Here is a 23,725-nt window from a genome sequence, read left to right on the forward strand (position 1 = left end):
CATGAAACTGATCAGCAGCAACATGAAACTGATCAGCAGCAACATGATGTGATTTTCACAGTGATTATTCTAGTTAGAGATTCATGAGTCTAACAGCCTCAGGGTAGAAGCTGTTCCTCAGTCTAGTGGTTCTACACTTAATGCTCCTCAACCTCCTTCTTGAGGGGAGCGGGGCAAAAAGTGTGTGTGCTGGGTGAGTGGGGTCCTTCATGATGCAGGTGGCCCTCTTCCTGCATCTGGAGGTGTAGATGTCTGTGATGGTGGGGAGGCTGATTCCAACATCTTTTTTTTATTTTATTTATTTATTTTTTATTAAACTTTATTTCAATTAGAGAACATTACAAAATTCTTCCAAACCAAAATCAACAAAATACACACACACACAAATGATACAAAACTGTCACAAAACATATTAAACTAGACCTCACATTTCTTAACTAAATGTGAATACAACTATCTCGGTAAATATACAAAAATAAAATTCAAGCATAAATAGCAGAGGGTCTGAAACAATAAACCAATAAATGCAATACAAAGAGAAAAAGAAAACTAAACAGCAAAACAACAAAACAACAAAACAACAAAACAACAAAGGGGTCTGCTTATGGGATAAAATTAAATTTCTGAAAAAGAGTTTTTGTTCTTATAAGTTTCTTATTATTAAAATTAAGTGTATCAATAGAGGCAATATATATTTTTAGCTCTCCACTGCACACCTGTAGAAGGAGGTGAGGACTGAGCTTCCCAGACCAGCTCGCCTCAGCCGTCTGAGGAAGTAGAGTCTCTGATGAGCTTTCTTGATCAGGCTGGTGGTGTTGTTGCTCCAGCTGAGGTTGTTGTTCAGGTGTACACCCAAGTACTTGTAGCTGGAGACCACTTCCACCGCAGATCCTCTTATGTTCAGGGGGGTGTAGATGTTTTTGTTCCTTCTGAAGTCCACAATCATCTCTTTTGTCTTCTTCACATTGATGTGAAGGTTATTCTCTCTGCACCAGCTCTCCAGGTGTTCCACCTCCTGCCTGTAGCTGGACTCATCATTGTTTGTGATGAATCCCACCATTTTTGTCATACAAAAACAACGCCTTTTATATCGGTGAGTTATTTTGATGTAATGCTCCACGTCCGATATTTAACTTTATTGCTAATATCGGCCGATACCGGTACCATGCCGACAATATAGTGCATCCTGAATAAAAACAGGGGTGCGCACCACCAAAGAATCCACCGCGCATCACCCCTGGTGTGCACCGCACACCACCACCAGTGGAGAATCCACAACCGCCGCAGTGGTTTATTTTATTTAGTGCATTAAATAAAATAAAACTAACTTTTGCAGCTTAATAATAGTTTTGGTTTTCCTGTTTCTCATTTGCAGTATGATAAATAGTAGGAGCATAAATATACACTCCTGATGTTTTGTTGTTCTTTTTTATAAATAAATTACTTTTTTTTTAAAAGCGTCTTGAGTTCCTATGATGTCATCAACTAGTCGATGTTGACTCGACTATTATCATGTTAATGTCGACTTTAAAAAATATGTAGTCGTTCAACCTCTAGTTGTGTCACATTGTGGTCCAGATGTGAGGAAGTACCGACCTGTGGAGAAGACGATGTCAGTGTCAAGTTCTTGCAGTTTCTTCAGCAGCTCATTGTTCATGCTCTCCAGCTCCTGCTTCATCCTGCTCTCATCCATTCCTTCAACCTGTGGCTCGTACCTGGATATCAACACTTGCATTTACTATGTCATCAGGACAGTATGTAAAAAATAATTCAAACTGCTTGTTCCCCTCAGAGTGTTTGTTTCTACTGAGGCTGCCTCGTGTCTTAGCAGGGGTGGACAAAGTTTAAGCTACAAACAAACAAACAAAAATCCTTATGGTTAGGAAACCCCGGTTCTCAAAGTAGCATGAATGAGATGTCTCATTATGGGATATGCCTCCCTTGCATACTTCTCAGAAGCACTTATATCATTATACAAACCTGTGTGGCTGGTGAATGAAGCCTGCACCACCTACCCTTTAAATAGCATGTGCTTCATCGCAACATCATTCAAAAGAAACACCTCTTCTTGGCACACCCCAGCAAGAAGAGTGGACTGGTGAGACATCTCACTCAGAGAACCAGGCTTACACAAGTAACCTAAAGCAAAAGAAAGTGGTGATAACCAACTTGCCGCAGTACATGTCCTGAATAGATGTCCATTTTATTTGATGTCACAACCATGGATTCCCCCTCTGTTCTCAAATGTTGTCTCGTGGGACCCCTGGGGATACAGCAGGGTCCTTGCAGGTGGTCGACACTGGGCATGCGTGAGGTCATTGTACTGTAACAAAGCTAATGCCCTCCAAGAGCGAGGATGTAACCAGCCTGTTTAATTTTCTAAACTTGAATGCTTTTATTTGTGCAAAGGACCTTCAGTCTGGATGCAACAGTGAAACGGTTTATTTTAAACATGTATGTGCTTATTGGACTTGTAAGAGGGACAGAGCCAGCTGTCCAAACAGTCAGCCTTCCTCCTTGTCTGGCTGGGGAATGAAGCGGCAGTAGGGAGTCGAAGGGACACACTTTGGCCACGTGTGCAGAACCAGTGAATGATGATCATCCAGCTCTTCCACTTGTGAGAGGGGCAAGACTTTTCTTCTTCCTCACAAAATGATTTTGAGCCAGGAAAGGTTGTGTGGGAGGAGCTACTGTTAAAGCTGGAGCCTTTCAGGGCCAACCCGGTCTCACCTCCTACCCAGACAAGGCGACTGGGGAGTTTGGGACATTTGGGGATCTTGAAAGGCTGTGAGATGGTCTGCAATGGGACCTTTAGAGGGAAAGGTTCTGTTTTTCTTAGGTAGGTAAAACTGGAGTTCCTTGCCCCCCTTTTTTTATTTTTCTCAAAGTCTCACACTGCTGCTGCATGGAGGCTAAAGCAGAGCCAAAACTACCTCAGGCACAATCGGCCTGCCCAGGAAAGGGGAATAAAAGTTATGAAGTGGTAGAAACTGTGGTAGCAAGGTAGAAAGGTACCTGTAGATTATTTTGTTTTAATTATTGCATGCAGGTTGACAAAACTGACACATTTTTTGTGTCATTATTGCTGGGCACAGTGTAAATTTGTATTGTGAAGGCTGCATGACGCCAGGTCATTTTCTGTTATGAGTAGGTCTATCACAAAATCAGAAAACGGTAAAAAGCCACTAAAGTCACTGTTGGTGGTTATTAAAATGTTCATTGGGAAAAGTTAATATTCTTGTTTTTAAACATGCAGTTCAGTGTCACCATTGCTTAGCACAACAGCAAGTTCTTACAAATAACACTAAATCAAAAATAAACAAAATACAAGTCAAGTTCACCTCTAAAGTCATTGTGATTAATTGTGTCACATTAATTTCATTCTCTTTGTCATAGGAGTGAACTTAAAACCAGGATGATGCAGATATGGACTAGTTGAATGAATGTGAAGCTCTCGACCGTGACCTCTCTAAGTGCCTTCAAACATCTGTTAAGTTCCTGCAAGAACCAACGCAGACATGTTCCTGCTTTTAGTTTTCTACACCGCCTTATAATCCAGCTGCTTTTTGGTTGTTTGTTCTCGCTACTTTTCCTTTTGACTGTCCTTTTGGTTGATATTTTGTTTTGATCTGTAAAAAAAATAAAATAAAGAAATTTAAATTTGTATGCCTCTTTTGTGACTGTCCATTGTTGTCGTTAGGGGCATTTTTAGGGTTTTGAAACATTGGGGGCTTTAGCCCAGACCCCTTCTTCATCCTCTTCCTTATTTAAAAAGTGCCCCTTCAAGCCTGTATTTATCAATTTTTCAGACTATTATTCTTCTATTTAGTTTATTTATCATACGCAGTCACAACTGATTTCTGTCAGCAGTGGAAAATAACATTTATAAAAACCATATATTGCTGCTATTATATTTACTTTTAAAAGTCAACTAAACATACTTTAAGAGTATTTGCTTCTTTTATCCTGATGCATGCTCAATAATCCAGGTAGAAAATCCAAAAAAGTTCAATCTGGTCCTCTGGACATTCAAAAAAAACAAAAAACAAAACAAAGCAAAAAAATATAGAAATGTTTCGTCTTCCATCCGAAAGACTTCCTCAGTCTGAGGTGCTGTATAAAGCTCAGTCTTATAAATAGCACCTTCTCAGAGTGGATCAACCAGTTTTGCTGCTGACAACCAAAACCAGCTGATCACATGCTCAAGAAGGACCATCAGCCTAACAATGGATCATTAGCACCTGATGGCTGTTTACTATTCACAGAGGGCTGAGTGATACTAGCAATCACAGCATTGTAAGAGGGGGACAGTTGAACACGGAGGCCTCCACCCCTGTTTAATGATGGACGGTTTCTTTTCACAAAGATGGCCTCCTTTACTCCTCTCTCAAACCATCGTTCCTCTCTGTCCAGGATGTGAACATCTTCATCCCTGAAAGAGTGACCGCTGGCCTGGAGATGAGTGTAGACCGCAGAGTCCTGGCCTGATGATGTTGATCTTCTGTGCTGGGCCATCCTTTTGGCCAGTGGCTGTTTAGTTTCCCCGATGTAAGACTGATCACAGCCCTCCTGACACTGAACAGCATACACAATATTGCTCTGTTTGTGCCGGGGGACTGGATCTTTGGGATGAACCAGTCTTTGCCATAATGTATTTTGGGGTTTAAAAGCCACTGGGACGTTATGTTTAGAAAATAAACGTCTCAGTTTCTCTGATACTCCCTCAACATATGGAATGACCAAAAAGTGTAACTTGGAGCGGCATTTCAAGACGATGCACAAACGGTTTGAGACAGATTTCCCTCTTAAAAGTTCTTTACGGACTCAGAAAGTGCGGGAGCTAAAAAACAAGCTTGCAGCCCAGCAGTCAGTCTTCACTCGCCCCAGCACAAAAGGTAAAGCTGCTACGATAGCTTCCTACCGTGTTAGCCGCATCCTGGCTCAACATAAGAAGTCTTTCAGCGATGGACAAGTTATGAAAGAAGCGTTTATTGAGGCTGCAGATGCGCTTTTTCATGATTTTAAAAATAAAAGTGAGATCGTAGCTGCTATTAAAGACGTGTAGTTGTCCAGACAAACAGTGACACGGCGATGTGAGGGAATGGCTGTGGATGTGGAGGAGCAGCTAAAAAAGGACGTGGAACAATGCGAGTGTTTCTCTCTTCAGTTTGATGAGTCGACAGACATGGTGGATGTAGCCCAGCTGTGTGTTTTTATCAGAATGGCCTTTGCAGACATGAGTGCAAAAGAGGAGCTGCTCACCATCTTGCCTTTGAAGGGACATACAAGAGGAGAAGATATTTTTAATGCGTTTATGGAGTTTGTTAATAAAAGCAACTTGCCCCTCTTTAAACTAATTTCTATAACAACTGATGGCGCTCCAGCAATGACTGGTCACACCAGTGGATTTGTTGCACTCTGCAAGCAGAATGATGCTTTCCTAGACATTTTGCACTATCACTGCATCATCCACCAACAGGCCCTGTGTGGGAAGATTTTAAACATGAAGGAAGTGATGGATGTTGCCATGAAAACTGTGTGCTCTATAAGGGCCAGGAGTCTGCAGAGGAGGTTGTTCCGAGCTCACTTGGAGGAGGCAGGAGCAGACCACACAGACCTGCTGCTGCACATGGACGTCAGGTGGCTAAGCAGAGGTAAATTTCTGGACAGATTCAGTGAGCTGTTGCCTGAGATCAGGGATTTTCTGAAGCTGTCAGATCATGGTGAACATTCAAAACTAGAGGACACCCAGTGGCTTTTGGATTTAGCCTTCCTCACAGATCTCACCAGCCTGCTCAATGAACTGAATTTGGAGCTTCAGGGAAAGGACAAAAACATAATCCACATGATCAGTTCTGTGAGCACCTTCAAAAGCAGGCTGCAACTGCTCACAAGTCGGCTGCAACGCAGGGACCTGCGAAACTTCCCACACATGGAGGCAGAGCTACAGCGCCAAGGGAAAGAAGTCCCACAACTGGACAGTGCACACTATTCTAAGCAGGTTCAGAGCATCTCAGCAGAATTTGAGAGACGATTTACTGACTTTTCCTCCATCGAGCCTGTTACCAGCTACATGTGTTATCCTTTTGGAAATGTTGATGTGGATGACATTGTGTCCAAATTGGTGTCCGTGTTTCAGCTGGACAGCTCTGGTGTTGAAAATGAGGTGTTGAGTCTGCAAAATGACATTGGGATCAAATCCAGAGCATCACCTGGCGTGGATGGAGAGTTCTGGAGTCTGCTGTCAGAAGAAAAGTATCCTAACATCCGAAGATGTGCTTTGAACTTAACAGCACTTTTTGGATCTACCTACCTGTGTGAGTCTGCTTTTTCACACATGAAAATCATCAAGTCCAAAAACAGATCCACAATGAATGATGATCATCTGGAGACCTGCCTGCGCCTCGCAACCACCTCATACTGTCCAGCTTATGAGACCCTGGCCTCCTCCTCTCAGTGTCAGAAGTCCCACTAAGGTAGAGACACATTTATTTTATACAGCTTGCATAAAAAGTTGTCTCCTATAGACACATCACGTTCTGTTTTATTTACTTTAAAGAAGTGAGGAGTAGGGATTGATGAAAAATTATGTTTGTTGATAATGAGACTGGACGAGTAGCTCTCGGCAAATTGCCGACTTCAAAAGTAGCTCTTGGTTCAAAAAAGGTTGGGCACCCCTGCTCTACAGGATGCTTGTGATCTCCGGGCCCTTAAACGTCACTGCACCTCAAACAGGAATGCCACTGTCAAGGAAATAACAGAATGGATTCAGGAATACTTCCAGAAAGCATCGTCAGTGGACACAATCCACCGTGCCATCCGCCGTTGCCAGCTGAAACTCTACAGTGCAAAGAGGAAGCCATTTCTAAGCAAGCTCCACAAGCTCAGACGTTTGCACTGGGCCAGGGGTCATTTAAATTGGAGTGTGGAAAAATGGAAGACTGTTCTATGGTCAGATGAGTCACGATTTGAAGTTCTTTATGGAACACTGGGACGCCATGTCACCTGTACCAGAGAGGACAAGGATAGCCCAAGTTGTTATCAACGCTCCGTTCAGATGCCTGCATCACTGATGGTATGGGGTTGCATGAGCGCTTGTGGCATGGGCAGCTTGCATGTCGGGAAAGGCACCATTAATGCAGAGAACTATGTTCAGGTTCTAGAACAACATATGCTCCCATCTAGACGTCATCTCTTTCAGGGAAGACCCTGCATTTTTCAACACGATAATGCCAGACCACATTCTGCAGCAATCACAACATCATGGCTACGTAGGAGAAGGATCCAGGTACTGAAATAGCCAGCCTGCAGTCCAGATCTTTCACCTATAGAGAACATTTGGCGCATCATAAAGAGGAAGGTGCGACAAAGAAGGCCCAAGACGATTGAACAGTTAGAGGCCTGTATTAGACATGAATGGAAGAGCATTCCTATTTCTAAACTTGAGAAACTGGTCTCCTCTGTCCCCAGAGGTCTGTTGAGTGTTGGAAGAAGAAGAGGGGATGCCACACAGTGGTAAAAATGGACTTGTCACAACTTTTTTGGGATTTGTTGACGCCATGAAATTTGGAAACAATGGATTTTTCCCTTAAAATGATACATTCTCTCAGTTTAAACTTTTGATCTGTGATTTGTGTTCTATTCTGAATAAAATATTAGATGTTGGCACCTCCACATCATTGCATTCAGTTTTTATTCACAATTTGTTTAGTGTCCCAACTATTTTGGAATCCGGTTAGTACATCACTTTATAATGTAGCTGCTTTTGTTTTTAATATAATTTTCAAATCATGTTTTTTCATGATTTTTTTACTGTTGTACTGATAAATATCTCCTGGAGGGTAAACTATATCTTGACTGCAAGTATCAAGCTGAGAAATCCTTTGTTTTCTACAACTGATAGTGGTTGGTCATTAATTATGATGAAGTTTATCAACTTCTCTGCAAACATTTGAGCTCCGTGGTTTCAGCAATGTTGTCTTCTTGTTCAATCTGAAGCAAGCAGCCTGATTTGGGTCAGCCGTGCTCAGCCTGTTCCTCCACAGAGACGGCAGACCGAGCGGGGCAGATTGGATGCGGCTGGCTGGGGTCGAGTCGTCTCTTTCCGGTTGAGCAAAGAGCAGCGCCCCGCTGAAGCCACGGAGCTCGAATGTCCAACGTAAAACTAACTTTACCGCGGTTTAATGTGGTGCTATGGCTCTGCAGACATTGCACGTTGCTGTCTTGTTTTGTGGTGTTTAGTGTAAGATACTTCCACACAGCGGACATGTTTAGATGAAAAGTTTGTTAGCCGTTAGCCACAGTGCTGCTAACTCAGTCTTCACGTTGTAGCTGGCTGCAAACTATGAACTGGATTTCCTGAATGTGAGGCGGGTCTTATTACTCTGGGTTCATGAGACACGCCACCGTTCAGGAAATCCATTCCATAGTTTGAAGCCAACATGCATCATGGATTGGAAATATCGGCAGGTGGATTGGAAAACTCCGATACGTAAATTATACTGGTATCGGAGGACGATACCGATACTGGATCGGATCGGCCCCATCCCTAATGAGAACAGCAGGACATGTATGAGGACAGCAGGACATGTATGAGGACAGCAGGACATGTATGAGGACAGCAGGACATGTATGAGAACAGCAGGACATGTATGAGAACAGCAGGACATGTATGAGGACAGTAGGACATGTATGAGGACAGCAGGACAGTGGTGAGATGTGCTGTAAGAGTGACAGATAGCTTCAAGGTGGAGGTGGGATTGAAGCAAGGATCTGTGAATCCCTTGTTTGCTCTGGTGATGGACCGACTAACAGATGAGGTCAGGCAAGAATCCCCGTGGACTATATGATGTTTGCAGATTACATTGTGATCTGAGAACAAGGAACGAGTGGAAGCAAAAAGTTTCAACAGTAATTGCAACAAAAGGGTGTTGGCAAAGGTCAAATGAAAAGTTTAAAAGACAGTAGAGCGGCTGTGGCTGAGTGGTTAGAGCAGTCGTCCTCCAATGCAAGAGTTGGGGGTTCGAATCCACCAGCAGTCACATGCTGAAGTGCCCCTGGGCAAGACACTGAACCCCTCATAGCCTCTGATGTGTGTCCCATCGGTGTATGAATGTGATAAAGTTCTGATTAGTCTCTTTAGAATGATTTGTTCAATTAGCTTTGTAGAGATGTAGTATACTGTTGTATGAAAGGGTAGATGAGGCACAGATTGTAATGTAAAGAGCTTTGAGTATCTCAATAAGATAGAAAGACTCTATATAAGTACAGTCCATTCCATTAACAGTGGTGAGACCAGCAATGTTATATGGTCTGAAGACAGAGACATGAACAAAAAGACAGGTGACAGAACTGAAAATAGCAGAAATAAAAATGTTAAGGTTCTCCTTAGGAGAGACAAGGCTGGATAAGATTAGGAATTATATCATCAGAGGTACAGCACAGGTTGAACAACTGGGAGATAAAGTTAGAGAGGCCAGACTGAGATGGTTTGGACATGTCCAGAGGAGGGACAGTGGGCATATTGGTAGAAGGATGTTAGAAATGCAGCTGCCAGGAAAAGACAAAGAGGAAGGTCAAAGAGGAGATATATGGATGCAGTTAGAGAGAACATGAAGGTAGTTGGAGTGAGGACAGAGGATGCAGAGGACAGAGTAAGGTGGAGGAGGATGACTCGCTGTGGCGACCCCTGAAGAGGGAACAGTCGAAAGAAAAAGAAAAAGTAAGCTAGATTAAATCAAAACAGTTGATTTTGTTAGTAGTGACATCCAGTCAATTTTCTGATAGTTTTGGGTTCCATTACTGTATCTGTGAATGAAATAAAGAGCAAACACCCCAACAATACCTGCCTACCTGCATAACTGAGAACAAAGCACAAACAGATATTCCAGTGTGTTTAATGATCAACAGAGAGGAAGAGGTTTGGGATGTCAAAAATCTACAAATTAGAGCAAGTACACAATAATCTGATTTACAGTAGTTATCCTTTTGCCTTACCGGACAACTCCTAGTCCCGGCCAGCTAAGCTCCTCCATGTATCTTAGTGAAGGTGAATGGCAGTGGGTCTCCTCTCTGAAGTCATGTCTTAAATTCATTGTAGAATGCATTGTTGGAACCAGCTCCACGAGCTTCACCAACAAGTCCTCAACATCCTTCTGTTGGGTGCCCAGAACTGAACAAATGGGGGGGGGGGGGGGGGGGGGATCCAACAGTTGATACTTTCACCCTTTTTGGGGAAACTTTATATAATGTAGAATGCAAATAAAACAAAGAGATTGTGTTGCATGTCTGTGTATGCTTTTCTGTTACCTGCAGCAGTAACGAGGGGGCTGAAACGAACACAGGTCCCTTCGTCTTCAAGCTCCACAACATCTACTCCACTGGTGGGAACCAGATGTGCCAGCTGTTCACCCAACTATATCCAAGATAACAGAAGAAAAGTGGGGGAGACGCTTGATGAAAGCAGTGACAATAAGAGATGTCCCCCATTGTTGAGGGATTTGAATAATGTCTGTAGTTTATGAGATGGGTGTTTTTCCGGACTGAATATTGACGTGGCAACCCAATTTTCAAAAAGAAACTTTCTTACGCCTAGATGCAGCCAAGAACAAAAATGGAAGTAGGTACCTCACTTATTTTCAAGTTATACTCACAACATGCACATACAGATGGACAAATGGACAGATTCAGCCCCCTCTCAGAGGGCTGATTTGATCCTGCATGTATAGCTGGGTGGCTCAAGTCATCAGTGTCTGTCTCTGAGCCGGGAGCTGATAAGTGTATAAAAAAACAATTCTCACACTGCCCATGGCAGATTCTCATGTCTGGGCTCCGTGCACATAGAACTTCTGTACATCTGTGTAACCTGTGGTGAAAGTCTGCCCATGCAAGTAAAACTTGTTAAAAATCTTCTCGTGTCCTCGAGTGTGGCTTCTTGAACAAGATGAATAGAGGATATTTTTATCTAACAATTTCCAATTCCCCCTTTTCAATCCACAATGAGGGACAATAAACTTATAAAAATGACTTGAGGTTCAGGAAAAAAGACTTAACTCATAATAGTTATGAGAAAAATAAAAGTCTAACTTCTATGAACTGGTCTTTAACAGGTTTTACAAGTGCTACGCCAATGTCCCTTGTCACTAAGGGATATGAAGAGTGAATGTTTGTAGTACTAGACAGGAATTGAACAGGAATGCAAGTAAACCTTAATGTTTTTGGTGAAAGATGTTCAAGCGGATAGGAGCTACGCTGTAGAGAAGAACAGAAGTACCGGTAGTTTTTTTTGTTTGTTTTGTTTCTGCTGTCCAAGACAGCGCAGGGCAACACATCCTGGTGAACGGAGGAAGCAATTTTATCCATGAAGTCAGCAAGTTGCTTATTTTTGAAGTTATCATGCTCACAACATGTACGGATGGATGAATAGCTGGACAAAGGTATACAGTATCTAATTGCTCCACGACCTGGACAAACATCTGTCTGAAGACAGCAAAGGGAAATGAAGTCTTGTTGCTTTGTGGCTGTGACTCAGAATGACATCTGAAATAGGACAGATTCTCACCTTTTACACCCCTACAACAAGCTTTGAACAATTTCTGAATTGCTGAAGTCTTCAAATGTGCATTTATAACCTAAAATACAAGTTTCTTAGAGGAGACAAACCCTCACCCATCTGTTGAAGGTATCTAGAAGTTTTTTTTCTCCAGGACTGAAGCCATCCTCTGACCCCACACTCGACCCTTTAAAAAAACAACAGGAGATGAGCAAATAAAGTAACTACATGATACAGTTTTAACAGAAAGTTGAGTATTTCTAAAATGTTAATTAAACAATCTGAAGAAACAACTGGGATTCATGACAGGACATACTAGAAGAATCGCTATTTGGAGCTGAACTCTGAGGACAAAAGTAAAATACTGGTACATATTTTGTACTTTTCCATCAGTGCATCATTTTGCATAGTGGGATTATCTACACTGCCTGGCCCAAAAAAAAAAAGTCGCCACCTGAATTTAACTAAGCAAACAGGTCTGAGCCTCCTATTGGATAATTACTTCATGGGCGATTTTCTTTCAGCTGCAACAAGTTATTTACCCCAACTGGTGCAATGAGTTGCTTCTCATTTCTTAAACAACCATGTTGAAAGACACATTGCGTGATTGTGGAAAAGATGTCAGTCTGTTAGAGAAGGGTCAGATCATCGGCATGCATCAAGCAGAGAAAACATCTAAGGAGATTCCAAAAAAGTTCAATCTGGTCCTCTGGACATTCAAAAAGCAAAAAACAAAACAAAGCAAAAAAATATAGAAATGTTTCGTCTCTCATCCAAGAGACTTCCTCAGTCTGAGGTGCTGTTTTCAGCTCAGTCTCTTAAATAGCACCCACTCAGAGTGGGTGCTATTTAAGAATCTAAGGAGATTGTAGAAACTACTAAAATTGGGTTAACTGTCCAACACACTATTAAAAACTGGCAGGACAGTGGGGACCCATCGTTTTCGAGGAAGAAATGGGGCTGGAAAAAAATCCTGAATGATCGTGATCGGCAATCACTTAAACATTTGGTGAAATTAAATGGAAGAAAAACAACAGTAGCACTCAGAGCCATGTTTAATAGGGAAAGTAAGAGCATTTCCACACGCACAATGTTAAGGGAACTGAAGGGACTGGGACTGAACAGCTGTGTAGCCTTAAGAAAACCACTAATCAGTGAGGCTAACTGGGGAAAAAAAGGCTTCAATTTGCTAGGGAGCATAAGATTGGATTCTGGAGCAATGGAAGAAGGTCATGTGGTCTGATGAGTCCAGATTTACCCTGTTCCAGAGTGATGGGCGCATCAGGGTAAGGAGAGAGGCGGGTAAAGTGATGCACACATCATGCCTAGTGCCTGGTCATCAATGCAAGATCTTGGTGAAAAATTAATGCAACACTGGATGGAAATGGATCTAGTGACATTGCAGAAGCTTATCGAAACAATACCACAGTAAATGCATGCCGTAATCAAAGCTAAAGGCGGTCCAACCAAATATTAGTGTGTGACCTTTTTTTTTTGGTGGCAACTTATTTTTTGGCCAGGCAGTGTAATTCAACTCATTTCAGTTTATTACATAACGCCAAATCACAACAGAAGCCGTTTCAGGGCACTGAACAGAAACATTCATATACATAAAAAGTAAGTTAACACAATTTATCTGAGGAGTAGACTGCCTTGAATTTAACTTCAACACATACTATCATTTTAAGCAAGAATGAAGGCAACAGTGGAAAGGAAAAACACTTAACAGGAAGAAACCTCCAGCAGAACCAGGCTCAGGATAAGCGGTTATCTGCTTTAACCAGCTGGGTTTGAAAGGAACAGGAAACAATGGCAAGTCAACAATCACATGTTAAGATAGAAATAGTATTGTTGGATATTTTTATCTAGACTGGTCCTATGGTTTTGATCTGCTCAGAGACAGCATGTCAAGTCCAAAACTCGACAACAAAACAAGTTTAACTTACTGATAACACCATCACTATTCCAATAACAACACATTCAGTGTAGGACAACACTCCAGTAGTCAATTACATGCCAGGGAGACAGAAAAGTGGGTGAAGAATTTATCCGACAGACAGCTCACCCAGCCAGAGACAGATATTCTTGCCAGGGGACTGAAATTTCTGGTTGCACCAAGAAAAATTCCTCTGGTGGAGATGATCACAGCTACTGAGTCAGCCATCCATAACAACAAAATTAAAGAGGGTGAGGCAGAACAACTCAATCAAAGTTTCAGCCTGCTTCAGAAATGCCAATCCACCACCTTCCGACATCAGTAGAGAGGAGAAGGATGCACTCACCACTCTTAGCAAGGCCAAAAACATCATCATTCTCCCAGCAGACAAAGGAAGGTGCACAGTGATTTTGAACCAGAAAGACTATCATGAGAAAGTTATGACACTCCTTAGTGACTTAACCACTTATGAGCTGCTGAAAAGAGATCCAGGAAGTGGTTACAAGTAGAAGTTGATAGATTGCCTGAAAATTTAGGAGCAGGACAAGGCTATTGACCGTATTCTGTACCACAGACTGTACCCAGGGGAAGCCACACCTAGTCTGTATGGTTTACCTAAAATCCACAAACAAGGTGTACCTTTAAGACCAATTGTTAGTATGATTAACTCTGTCACTTACAATGTTTCCAAATATCTGGCGTCTGTACTCATCCCTTTAGTTGGCAGCTCAGAACACCACATACATAACACCATGGACTTTGTGGATAAGGTGAGGGATGTCATCATGGAGACTGATGAAACAATGATCTCTTTTGATGTCACATCACTCTTTACGTGCATTCCTGTTGATGATGCAGTAGAGGTGGTCAGTTTAAGATTAAAATAAGACACCACTCTGAGCAGCAAGACCACGCTTTCCACAGAACAACTGTGTCAACTCTTGAAACTGTGCCTGCAGTCAACCTACTTCACATATGGGGAGCAATATTATAGGCAGAAACATGGGTGTGCTATGGGGTCTCCAGTTTCTCCTATTGTTGCCAACCTGCACATGGAGGAGGTAGAAAAGAGAGCCTTGACGTCCTTTTCAGGGACACCACCAAGTCATTGGTTCAGGTATGTTGACGACACCTGGGTTAAAATTAAATCTCAGGAAGTCCAACATTTTACTGACCACATCAACTCTGTGGATAAATACATCAAGTTCACACGAGAAGATGTAAAAAAAGATGGAAGGTTGGCTTTCTTGGACTGTGAGTTCTCAGTCTCTGAAAGAGGACATTTGCAAACTGAGCTGTACCACAAACCCACCCACACAGACCAGTATTTGCAGTTTGACTCCCATCACCCTTTGGAGCACAAGTTAGGAGTCATCAGGACTCTGTACCACAGAGCAGACAGCGTCCCTACTAACTCAGGAGCCAGGCAGAAGGAGAAATCCCACACAAGACAGGCTCTAGAGCAATGTGGATATCCTAACTGGGCCTTCCTGAAAGCAGAGAAGAAACCCAAACAGGACTCCAGTCAGCCATCAGGTGAAAAGGAGGAACCCAGACCCAGACCAGTGGTCATTCCATATGTTGAGGGAGTATCAGAGAAACAGAGACGTTTATTTTCTAAACACAACGTCCCAGTGGCTTTTAAACCCCAAAATACATTACGGCAAAGACTGGTTCATCCCAAAGATCCAGTCCCCCGGCACAAACAGAGTAATGTTGTGTATGATGTTCAGTGTCAGGAGGGCTGTGATCAGTCTTACATCGGGGAAACAAAACGCCACTGGCCAAAAGGATGGCCCAGCACAGAAGATCAACATCATCAGGCCAGGATTCTGAGGTCTACACTCATCTCCAGGCCAGCGGTCACTCTTTCAGGGATGAAGATGTTCACATCCTTGATAGAGAGGAACGATGGTTTGAGAGAGGAGTAAAGGAGGCCATCTTTGTGAAAAGAAATCGTCCATCATTAAACAGGGGTGGAGGCCTCCGGGTTCAACTGTCCCCCTCTTACAATGCTGTGATTGCTAGTATCACTCAGCCCTCTGTGAACAGTAAACAGCCATCAGGTGCTAATGATCCATTGTTAGGCTGATGGTCCTTCTTGAGCATGTGAGCAGCTGGTTTGGTTGTCAGCAACAAACTGGTTGATCCACTCTGAGAAGGTGCCATTTAAGAGACTGAGCTGAATACAGAACTTCGACTGAGGAAGTCTTTTGGATGAAAGACGAAACATTTCTACTATTTTTTTGTTTTGTTTTTTTGAATGTCCAGAGGACCAGATTTAACTCTTAGATTTTTCTACCTGGATTATTGAGGGCAGCACGGTGGAGCAACTGGTAGAGCTGCTGCCTCTCAGCGAGCAGGTCCCTGGTTCAAACCCCGGTCCAGGGGACTTTCTGGGTGGAGTTTGCATGTTCTTTCCGTGCATGCGTGGGTTTTCTCCAGGTACTCCAGTTTCCTCCCAGAGACCAAAAACATGCATGTTAGACTGATTGGTAACTCTAAAATTGTCCCTAGGTGTGAGTAAGAAAGTGAATGGTTGTTTGTCTCGTTTGTCTCTATGTGTCCCTGTGATGGACTTGCGACCCGTCCAGGGTGTACCCCGCCCCTCGCACAGTGATTGCTGGACATGGGCACTAGCGACCCCCGTGACCCAAAATGGAATAAGCGGGTAAAGAAAATGGATGGATGGATGGATGGATTATTGAGCATGCATCAGGAAATAAGATGGAGTGGTTTCATTTATACTAACAAAATTCTCCTGTTGTAGCCAGGTTTCTGTCAGACAGAATAAATCAATATGATTATCAGTTATCAGTTCATTAAAAACAGGGATTTAGAGGAAAGAGCTTTGATGTTCAATAAACCACATTTAATTACAGTATTTTATTTTTTTCTGGTAAAGTAATTTTATTTTAATAAGATTTTTATGATTTATATTTTTAGAGCTGCTTTGTGGTTTATTTAACTTGAGCCATGGGCGAGTCAAAACTGTTTCAATGGGGTTTTGGGTGGGTAACAGAGGAGAAGCAGCAAAGAACTGAAACTAAAACTAAACTGCGGCTGACAGAAACACTGACTGCTCCACTGGTACACTTTCACACATAGTGATTTCTCCAGAATGATAATATGATCAGTAGGTGAAGGGATATTCCCAATGTTTTTATTGAGAAGCATTACTCTGAAAGTGTTGTTTTTAGCCATGTGCTGGTGGGGTCTCGGTTATTCAGGACATTTGGTCACATGCAGGGCTTAATATGAGCTGGATCCTGCCAGAACAGGACCCGGGAACTCTTATTTTGGCAGGGTGCATTTCGGCAACTGTTTGCTTGGATCCGGTAACACTTGGGCTTACTAAAATAAAGTTATGAACAAATTTGACTGCCTTCGACAAATAAAACCTATATTGGACATGTAATCTGAAAATAATTACATAAACACAAATTTTAAACATAACAGCCAATTATGATATTCAAATAAACATGTTTTCAGCACTCATCAAAGCCTGTTCTCCTGGATACGGTCATCTGCAGAAAGCCCGCAGCAGTGGACGTGGTGGTGGTCTGGCTGCAATTTATTGCAAAGATATGGATTTATCCACACTTCCCATGCCAGACTTAACTTCTTTTGAATGTTTAGCATTTAAAAGCAAACTCCCTTCTTCTATGACAGCTCTCCTCATCTATCGACCACCCAAACCCCACCCAGCCTTCATCTCCGAGAGGTCAAATCTTCTTTCATCCTTTTGTGCTACATCGTCTAACCTTTTAATACTTGATGATTTTAACATCCATGTTGATCCTTCCTTCTGCTTTGCAGCTGAATTTCTTCAACTTTTGGATTGCTTTAATTTAAAGCAGCATGTTAATTCCTACACACAACAGGACTTTGTATCTGATTATCACAGAGTCAGATATTGCTAGTAATGTGACTGCGTGCGATCTTAGTGTCTCTGACCACAAGGTCATTTCTATAGAGCTGACCTTTCCAACTAAACAGTGTAAACAAGAGAGACAAATCTCTTTCAGGAACCTGAAAAACATCAATCCAGATATCTTGGCAGCAGACTTTCAGCACAGCCTTACTGTTCATCCATCTTCACTTAGTGAGTCAGTGGACTTCTACAATGAAACCCTGAGTGATTTTTTTGGACCTGCATGCACCTGTTAAAACTAGAGCTTTCAGGTTTACCTGTTCAGCTCCCTGGTACAATGATGAGCTGAGACACTTGAAAACAACTGGACGTGCCCTTGAGCATCGATACATCAGCTCTGGACTCACTGTTCATAAGCAGGCCTATCAGGAGCATCAAAAGATTTATGAGAAGGCCCTCCATGAAGCATGTTCCAACCACTTCCATTATTAACAACAAACTCCAAACTACTTTTTTCCACAGTAATCCATCTCCTTCAACCCAAAACCTCCTCACTTACAGAAACAACTGAAGAACACTGCAATAACTTTATGGACTTTTAACAAAATTCACATCATCCGGTCTGCCCTGACCAACTTGGTAGTTTCATCTGCACCATATTACAAGGCCCAGGATAAAAATCCTCAACTTCTTTGACACTTTACAACAGTCTCTGAGCAAGAAGTGACAGCTTTTATCAAAGCAATGAAATCCTCTACTTGTGCCCTTGATTCTTTCCCCACTGCTCTGCTGAAAAGAAACATCTCTTTCATCAGTCCTTTGATCACATCTGTGATAAACCTCTCCATCCAAACTGGTTTTGTCCCACCTACCTTGAAAAAAGCAATCATCAAATCCCTTCTATAAAAACCCGCCTTGGATCCAGCCCATCATGTCAACTATAGACCTGTTGCCAACCTTTCATTTTTGTCCAAAGTGCTGGTAAAACTTGTGGCAGCCTGTCCACATGACCACTAATAATATCTATGAGGTATTCCAGTCCAGCTTTCGTTCAAGCTCACAGGACGGAAACAGCTCTGGTCAGGGTCACAAATAACCTGATGGCAGCTGATGCTGGTTCTCCCTCCCTTTTGATTCTCTTAGACTTGAGCTCAGCTTTTGATACTGTGGATCATGGCATACTTCACACAGACTCTCTCACTGGTACATTTTCATCTTTAAATCACTTCTTGGTCTGCTGCCTTCATACATCTCCTCCTACATGTCTCTGCGTGAGTGCAGCTACAGCGTGCGCTCTCAGGACATCATTACCTGCAGTGTTCCCTCAGTGCAGACTGAACTAGGCAAAAGGACCTTCTCCTGCTCCGCTCCTGTTTCCTAGAATATCTTACAAAAACATCTGAAGCTCTCGACCTTTGACCTCTCTAAGTGGCTTTAAGAATCTGTTGGACTCCTGGCAGGGACCAATGCAGACATGTTCCTGTTTTTAGTTTTTTACATTCACCTTAGAATCTAGCTGTTTTTTGTTACTTTTTTTTTTTTTAGCCATCCTTTTTTTTAAAAAACAAAAAAAAAAAAAATCTGTATGACTTTTTATAACGGTTTATTGTTGTCGCTGTTGTGCATTGTTGTCATCATTCTTTGATGAAATCAGGTCTCTCTTGTCAATGAGTCCTCGAGGCTCAATGGGATTTACAGTGCCTTGCAAAAGTATTCTGCCCCCTTGAACTTTTCAACCTTTTGCCACATTTCAGGCTTCAAACTTAAAGATATAAAATTTGAATTTTTTGTGAAAAAACAACAACAAGTGGGACACAGTCGTGAAGTGGAATGAAATTTATTGGATGTGTCAAACTTTAACAAATAAACTGAAAAGTGGGGCGTGCAATATCATTCGGCCCCCTTGCATCAATACTTTGTAGCGCCGCCTTTTGCTGCAGTTCCAGCTGCAAGTCTCTTGGGGTTTGTCTCTATCAGTTTTGAACATGGAGACACTGAAATTCTGCCCATTCTTTGATGAGCTGTGTTGCTTTTACGCCAAACATCTCGTTTTGCATTGTGGCCAAACAGTTTGATTTTGGTTTCATCTGACCAGAGCACCTTCTTCCACATGTTTGGTGTCTCCAAGGTGCTTGTGACAAACTTTAAACAACACTTTTTATGGATATCTTTGAGAAATGGCTTTCTTCTTGCCACTCTTCCATAAAGGCCAGATTTGTGCAGTGTACGACTGATTGTTGTCCTATGGACAGACTCTCCCACCTCAGCTGTAGATCTCTGCAGTTCATCCAGAGTGATCATGGGCCTCTTGGCTGCATCTCTGATCAGTCTTCTCCTTGTTTGAGATGAAAGTTTAGAGGGACGGCCGGGTCTTGGTAGATTTGCAGTGGTCTGATACTCCTTCCATTTCAATATGATTGCTTTCACAGTGCTCCTTGGGATGTTTAAAGCTTGGGAAATCTTTTTGTATCCAAATCTGGCTTTAAACTTCTCCACAACAGTATCTCGGACCTGCCTGGTGTGTTCCTTGGTCTTCATGATGCTCTCTGCTCTTTGAACAGAACCCTGAGACTATCACAGAGCAGGTGCATTTATACGGAGACTTGATTACACACAGGTGGATTCTGTTTATCATCATCAGTCATTTGGGACAACATTGGATCATTCATAGATCTTCACTGAACTTCTGGAGTGAGTTTGCTGCACTGAAAGTAAAAGGGCCCAATAATATTGCACGCCCCACTTTTCAGTTTATTTGTTAAAGTTTGACGCATCCAATAAATTTCATTCCACTTCACGATTGTGTCCCACTTGTTGTTGATTCTTCACAAAAAATTAAAATGTTATATCTTTATGTTTGAAGCCTGAAATGTGGCAAAAAGTTGAAAAGTTCAAGGGGGGCGAATACTTTCGCAAGGCACTGTACCTGTCTAAATAAAGGTTGAATGAATGAATCCTACTCCACCACCTACAGCACACTGCAGGACTGACTGAGACAGCTCTAGAATGGTTCTGCTCTTACCTCTCTGACAGATCTGAGTATGTCTTCATTGGGGAAGCAAGATCTCGGACTCACAGTCACCTGTGGTGTTCCTCAGGGGTCAGTCTTATTTACCCTCTACATCAGGGGTGTCAAACTCACATACAAAAGGGGGCCAAAGTTAAAAACTTTTTCAAACTAAGTGCCAATTTCATAAACTACATTAACTCAAATCAGAGACCCAACATCTTTTCTTGGTCACAGGTTCCTCAACAAGAGTTTGATTGGTCTCATTTGATGTTCTCTGTTGTGCTTTCAACATCATAATCGAAGATTACTGAAAACAATTCAAGAGATATAAGTATTTTATATTTCACATATCATCTTGAGGGCCAGATAAGATAAGATGTCAACGAGGGCCACATTTGGCCCCCGGGCCTTGAGTTTGACACATATGCTCTACATCCTCCCCCTCTGTCACATGATCATCACTCACCACAGGATCTCTTTTCATCGTTATGCAGATGACTTGCAGCTCTATATCAAAATAGATTCTACAGGTTCATCACTCTCCTCTCTCACCACCTGTTTTGAAGAGGTAAAAGCCTGGAAGAATGCCAACTTTCTCTAATTAAACATCAAAAACGGAAGCTATTTTGGTTGGTACCCCACATCATACTCGCTCAACATCTATCTCTACAATAATCTTCTCTGGCCAAAACATTCCCTTTGCTGATACAATGACTAATCTTGGTGTAAGGTTTGATTCTCATCTTACATTTGAATCCCATATTAAAAACATTTGCAAGACTTCATTCTTTCATCTGAAAAGCATCTCCAAACTCCGTCCATTAATCTCCTTTTCCGATGCTGAAAAACTTGACCATGCTTTCGTTTTCTCAAGACTGGACTACTGCAATGCACTCTTTTATGGAATTCCATCCAAGCACATTCAAAAACTTCAGTATGTACAGAACAGTGCAGCCAGGATTCTGAAGAAGCAAAGGAAAGATGATCACATCACTCCAATCCTTAAATCCCTGTACTGGCTTCCCATTTCGCTCCGTATTGAATACAAGGTTTCCTTACTCATCCACCAATCCATTCACAGCAATGCTCCACACCATCTTGAACTGCTCACTGCTCAGATATCAACACGGTCCCTCCGCTCCACAAATTCCTACAAGCTCCACCCTCCCCAGACAAAACTGTGCACCATAGGTGACAGGGCCTTTTGCTCTGCTGCTCCTTGTCTGTGGAACAACCTCCCTGACTATCTAAGGATACCCCAGACTGCAAAAAGTTTTAAGAAAGGACTTAAGACCTTTTTATTTAAAATATTTTATAGTGTTCAATTGTATTTTTAAAGCCTTCTGTTTTTTAAGTTTTAAAATTTTTTAGTCCTTTTTAAGTCCATGTTTTGTTCTATTTAGATATTTTATATTTTAGCACTTTGAGATTGTAAATGTAAAGTGCAGTACAAATTGAATAAATTATTATTATTATTATGAACTTCCTAATATCAAATCAGAGCTGCCCCTTCAAGGAAGCATTTCCGCTTCTACCCTTAAAAAATCTCCTCCCCTAAAAGTTCAGTCATGGACAATTTAATTAAAACCACAAAAATATAATTAAATAACAACTAAATTGCAAATCAGTTCTATTTCGTATAGGCCTCGCCCGTTAAGGCTATCGCTAGTGGGTTTATCCCTTCGCGCGCAGCACTGAAAACTTTAGTCCACACCCACCTGCTGTGTGGGCCTCACCCCTGGGCCATATAAATTATGGTGAGACTGGGTAATCGGCTCCCATTTTTTCTTAAGCCAGCTAGCTAGCAGTGTCAGAAGAATGAAGAAAGAAAAGATGTCCAGCTTTGACCGGCACAACTTTTGCTATGGATGCCTGGATCTCCACCACGCCAACCTCCAGCCATCCCGGTGAGTTCTTCCTCCCCGAGGAGAAGCAGAGACGAGCAGCCTTGTTCAAGGTAAGTGCCGAGGAGTGTTTTTCCGTGATGGGCCGCTACCCGCTGGACGACGTCATCGCCTTTTCTAACATTTTTTTCCTCACGGTGAATCGGATGATTCCCTTGAAAAAGGCAATGTTAGCAGCAGCTCTGCTGAGTGTTTTTTCCATGGAGGGCCGCTGCTTGCTGGACGATGCCACCGCCATTTCTAACGTTTTTTCCTCGCGGTCAATCGGATGATTCCCTCAAAAAAGGCGATGTGGGCAGCAGTTACGCTGAGTGTTTTTTCCGTGGCGGGACGCTATGCACGGGACGACGTCACCACCTTTCTTTGACGCAGAGTCACGCAGTGAATCGAATGATTCCTCCGTGAAAGGTGATGCTGGAAACAACATTGCTGCCCCTTCCCTCCTGGAGAGCGTAGTGACGGAAGAAGAGCGGTCGAACGGATGCTCAGCCACTTCGGGTTTTCCCACGTCGGCGACCACACCACTCCCAGCCGTCGGTGCCCTCCTCTCAGAGCTGCCCGGCATAATCCAGGAGGCTACTAACACAAAGGGACTTTCCATCCCTCGCCTCCCTCTGCCCTGATCGGATGATCTGGCGGGAAGGTTTGGCTCCACCACGGCTCGTCGTCCTGATCCCATCTGGCCTCGCTGTCCAGCTGTGACGTCACATTGGAACGAGGCTGCAGCTGGGCCCGGAAAGCTGAAGACTTCCGTCTCCACCTTCGCCTCCATCTCCAGAGTGGAGGGTTTTACTGATCGGTGTTTTCCCTCGATTCTCCTACCTGGAGCCAAGCCTGGCGGAGGCGCTTGGGGCAAAAGCTTCCAGGATGGACCGGAAACCTATCTCTCCAGGAAAGCATGACCAGAGGGTGACAAAGCTCACCAACCGAGCTCACTAGTGCACATCCCAGGCGGTCGCGACGAAGAACAACTTCGCTCTGATGGCTTACAGCATCTCAAAGAGGCTGGAGGAAGCAGACCTGCTGGAGGAGACAAAGAGCTCTCTCTGTAAAGCCGCTGACATCATCTTAAACATGTGCACCACCTCTGCGGTCTGCCTGTCCCGCATTGCCGCCTGGATGACCATGATCCAGAGGACCACCTGGCTCTGCCTCTTGCCATCCTTGTCCGAGAGGCTGCAGAAAGACCTACTGGATGGCCCCATCACACCAGAGGCACTGTTCAGGGCCAACTTCAGGACCATCCTTGAAAAATCGCAGAGGTACGAGGAGGTCTCAGAGACTGTACACCATTTGGTGACGGCACAGTCCTCCTCCCGCCCCTCCAGCTGCTGGAGGGACTGCCTTGGCCAGCAACAGAAGCAGAGGCGCTCCACAGCAATGGCAGCGACTTCACGCTCTGTTCCTCCACCGGCCCCCTCCACCAGGGAACAGCTCGAGGGGAATGTGT

General features: G+C 43.0%; 1 protein-coding gene across 1 annotated transcript in view; it reads right to left on the minus strand.

The window, feature by feature from the left end:
• The window catches only part of pdxdc1 (pyridoxal-dependent decarboxylase domain containing 1), a 163,913-nt gene that overhangs the window by 19,731 nt on the left and 120,457 nt on the right, over positions 1–23,725 (minus strand). The window contains exons 5-8 of the mRNA XM_037689358.1: positions 11,668–11,738; positions 10,309–10,414; positions 9,997–10,171; positions 1,597–1,715 (exon numbers count right to left, since the gene is read on the minus strand). Coding sequence (XP_037545286.1) covers positions 1,597–1,715; positions 9,997–10,171; positions 10,309–10,414; positions 11,668–11,738 — 471 coding nt within the window. The remainder of the gene's footprint in view (positions 1–1,596; positions 1,716–9,996; positions 10,172–10,308; positions 10,415–11,667; positions 11,739–23,725) is intronic.

The sequence above is a fragment of the Nematolebias whitei genome, chromosome 15 (assembly GCF_014905685.2).
Source record: "Nematolebias whitei isolate Nwh7 chromosome 15, NemWhi1, whole genome shotgun sequence".
Classification (NCBI taxonomy): Eukaryota; Metazoa; Chordata; class Actinopteri; order Cyprinodontiformes; family Rivulidae; genus Nematolebias; species Nematolebias whitei.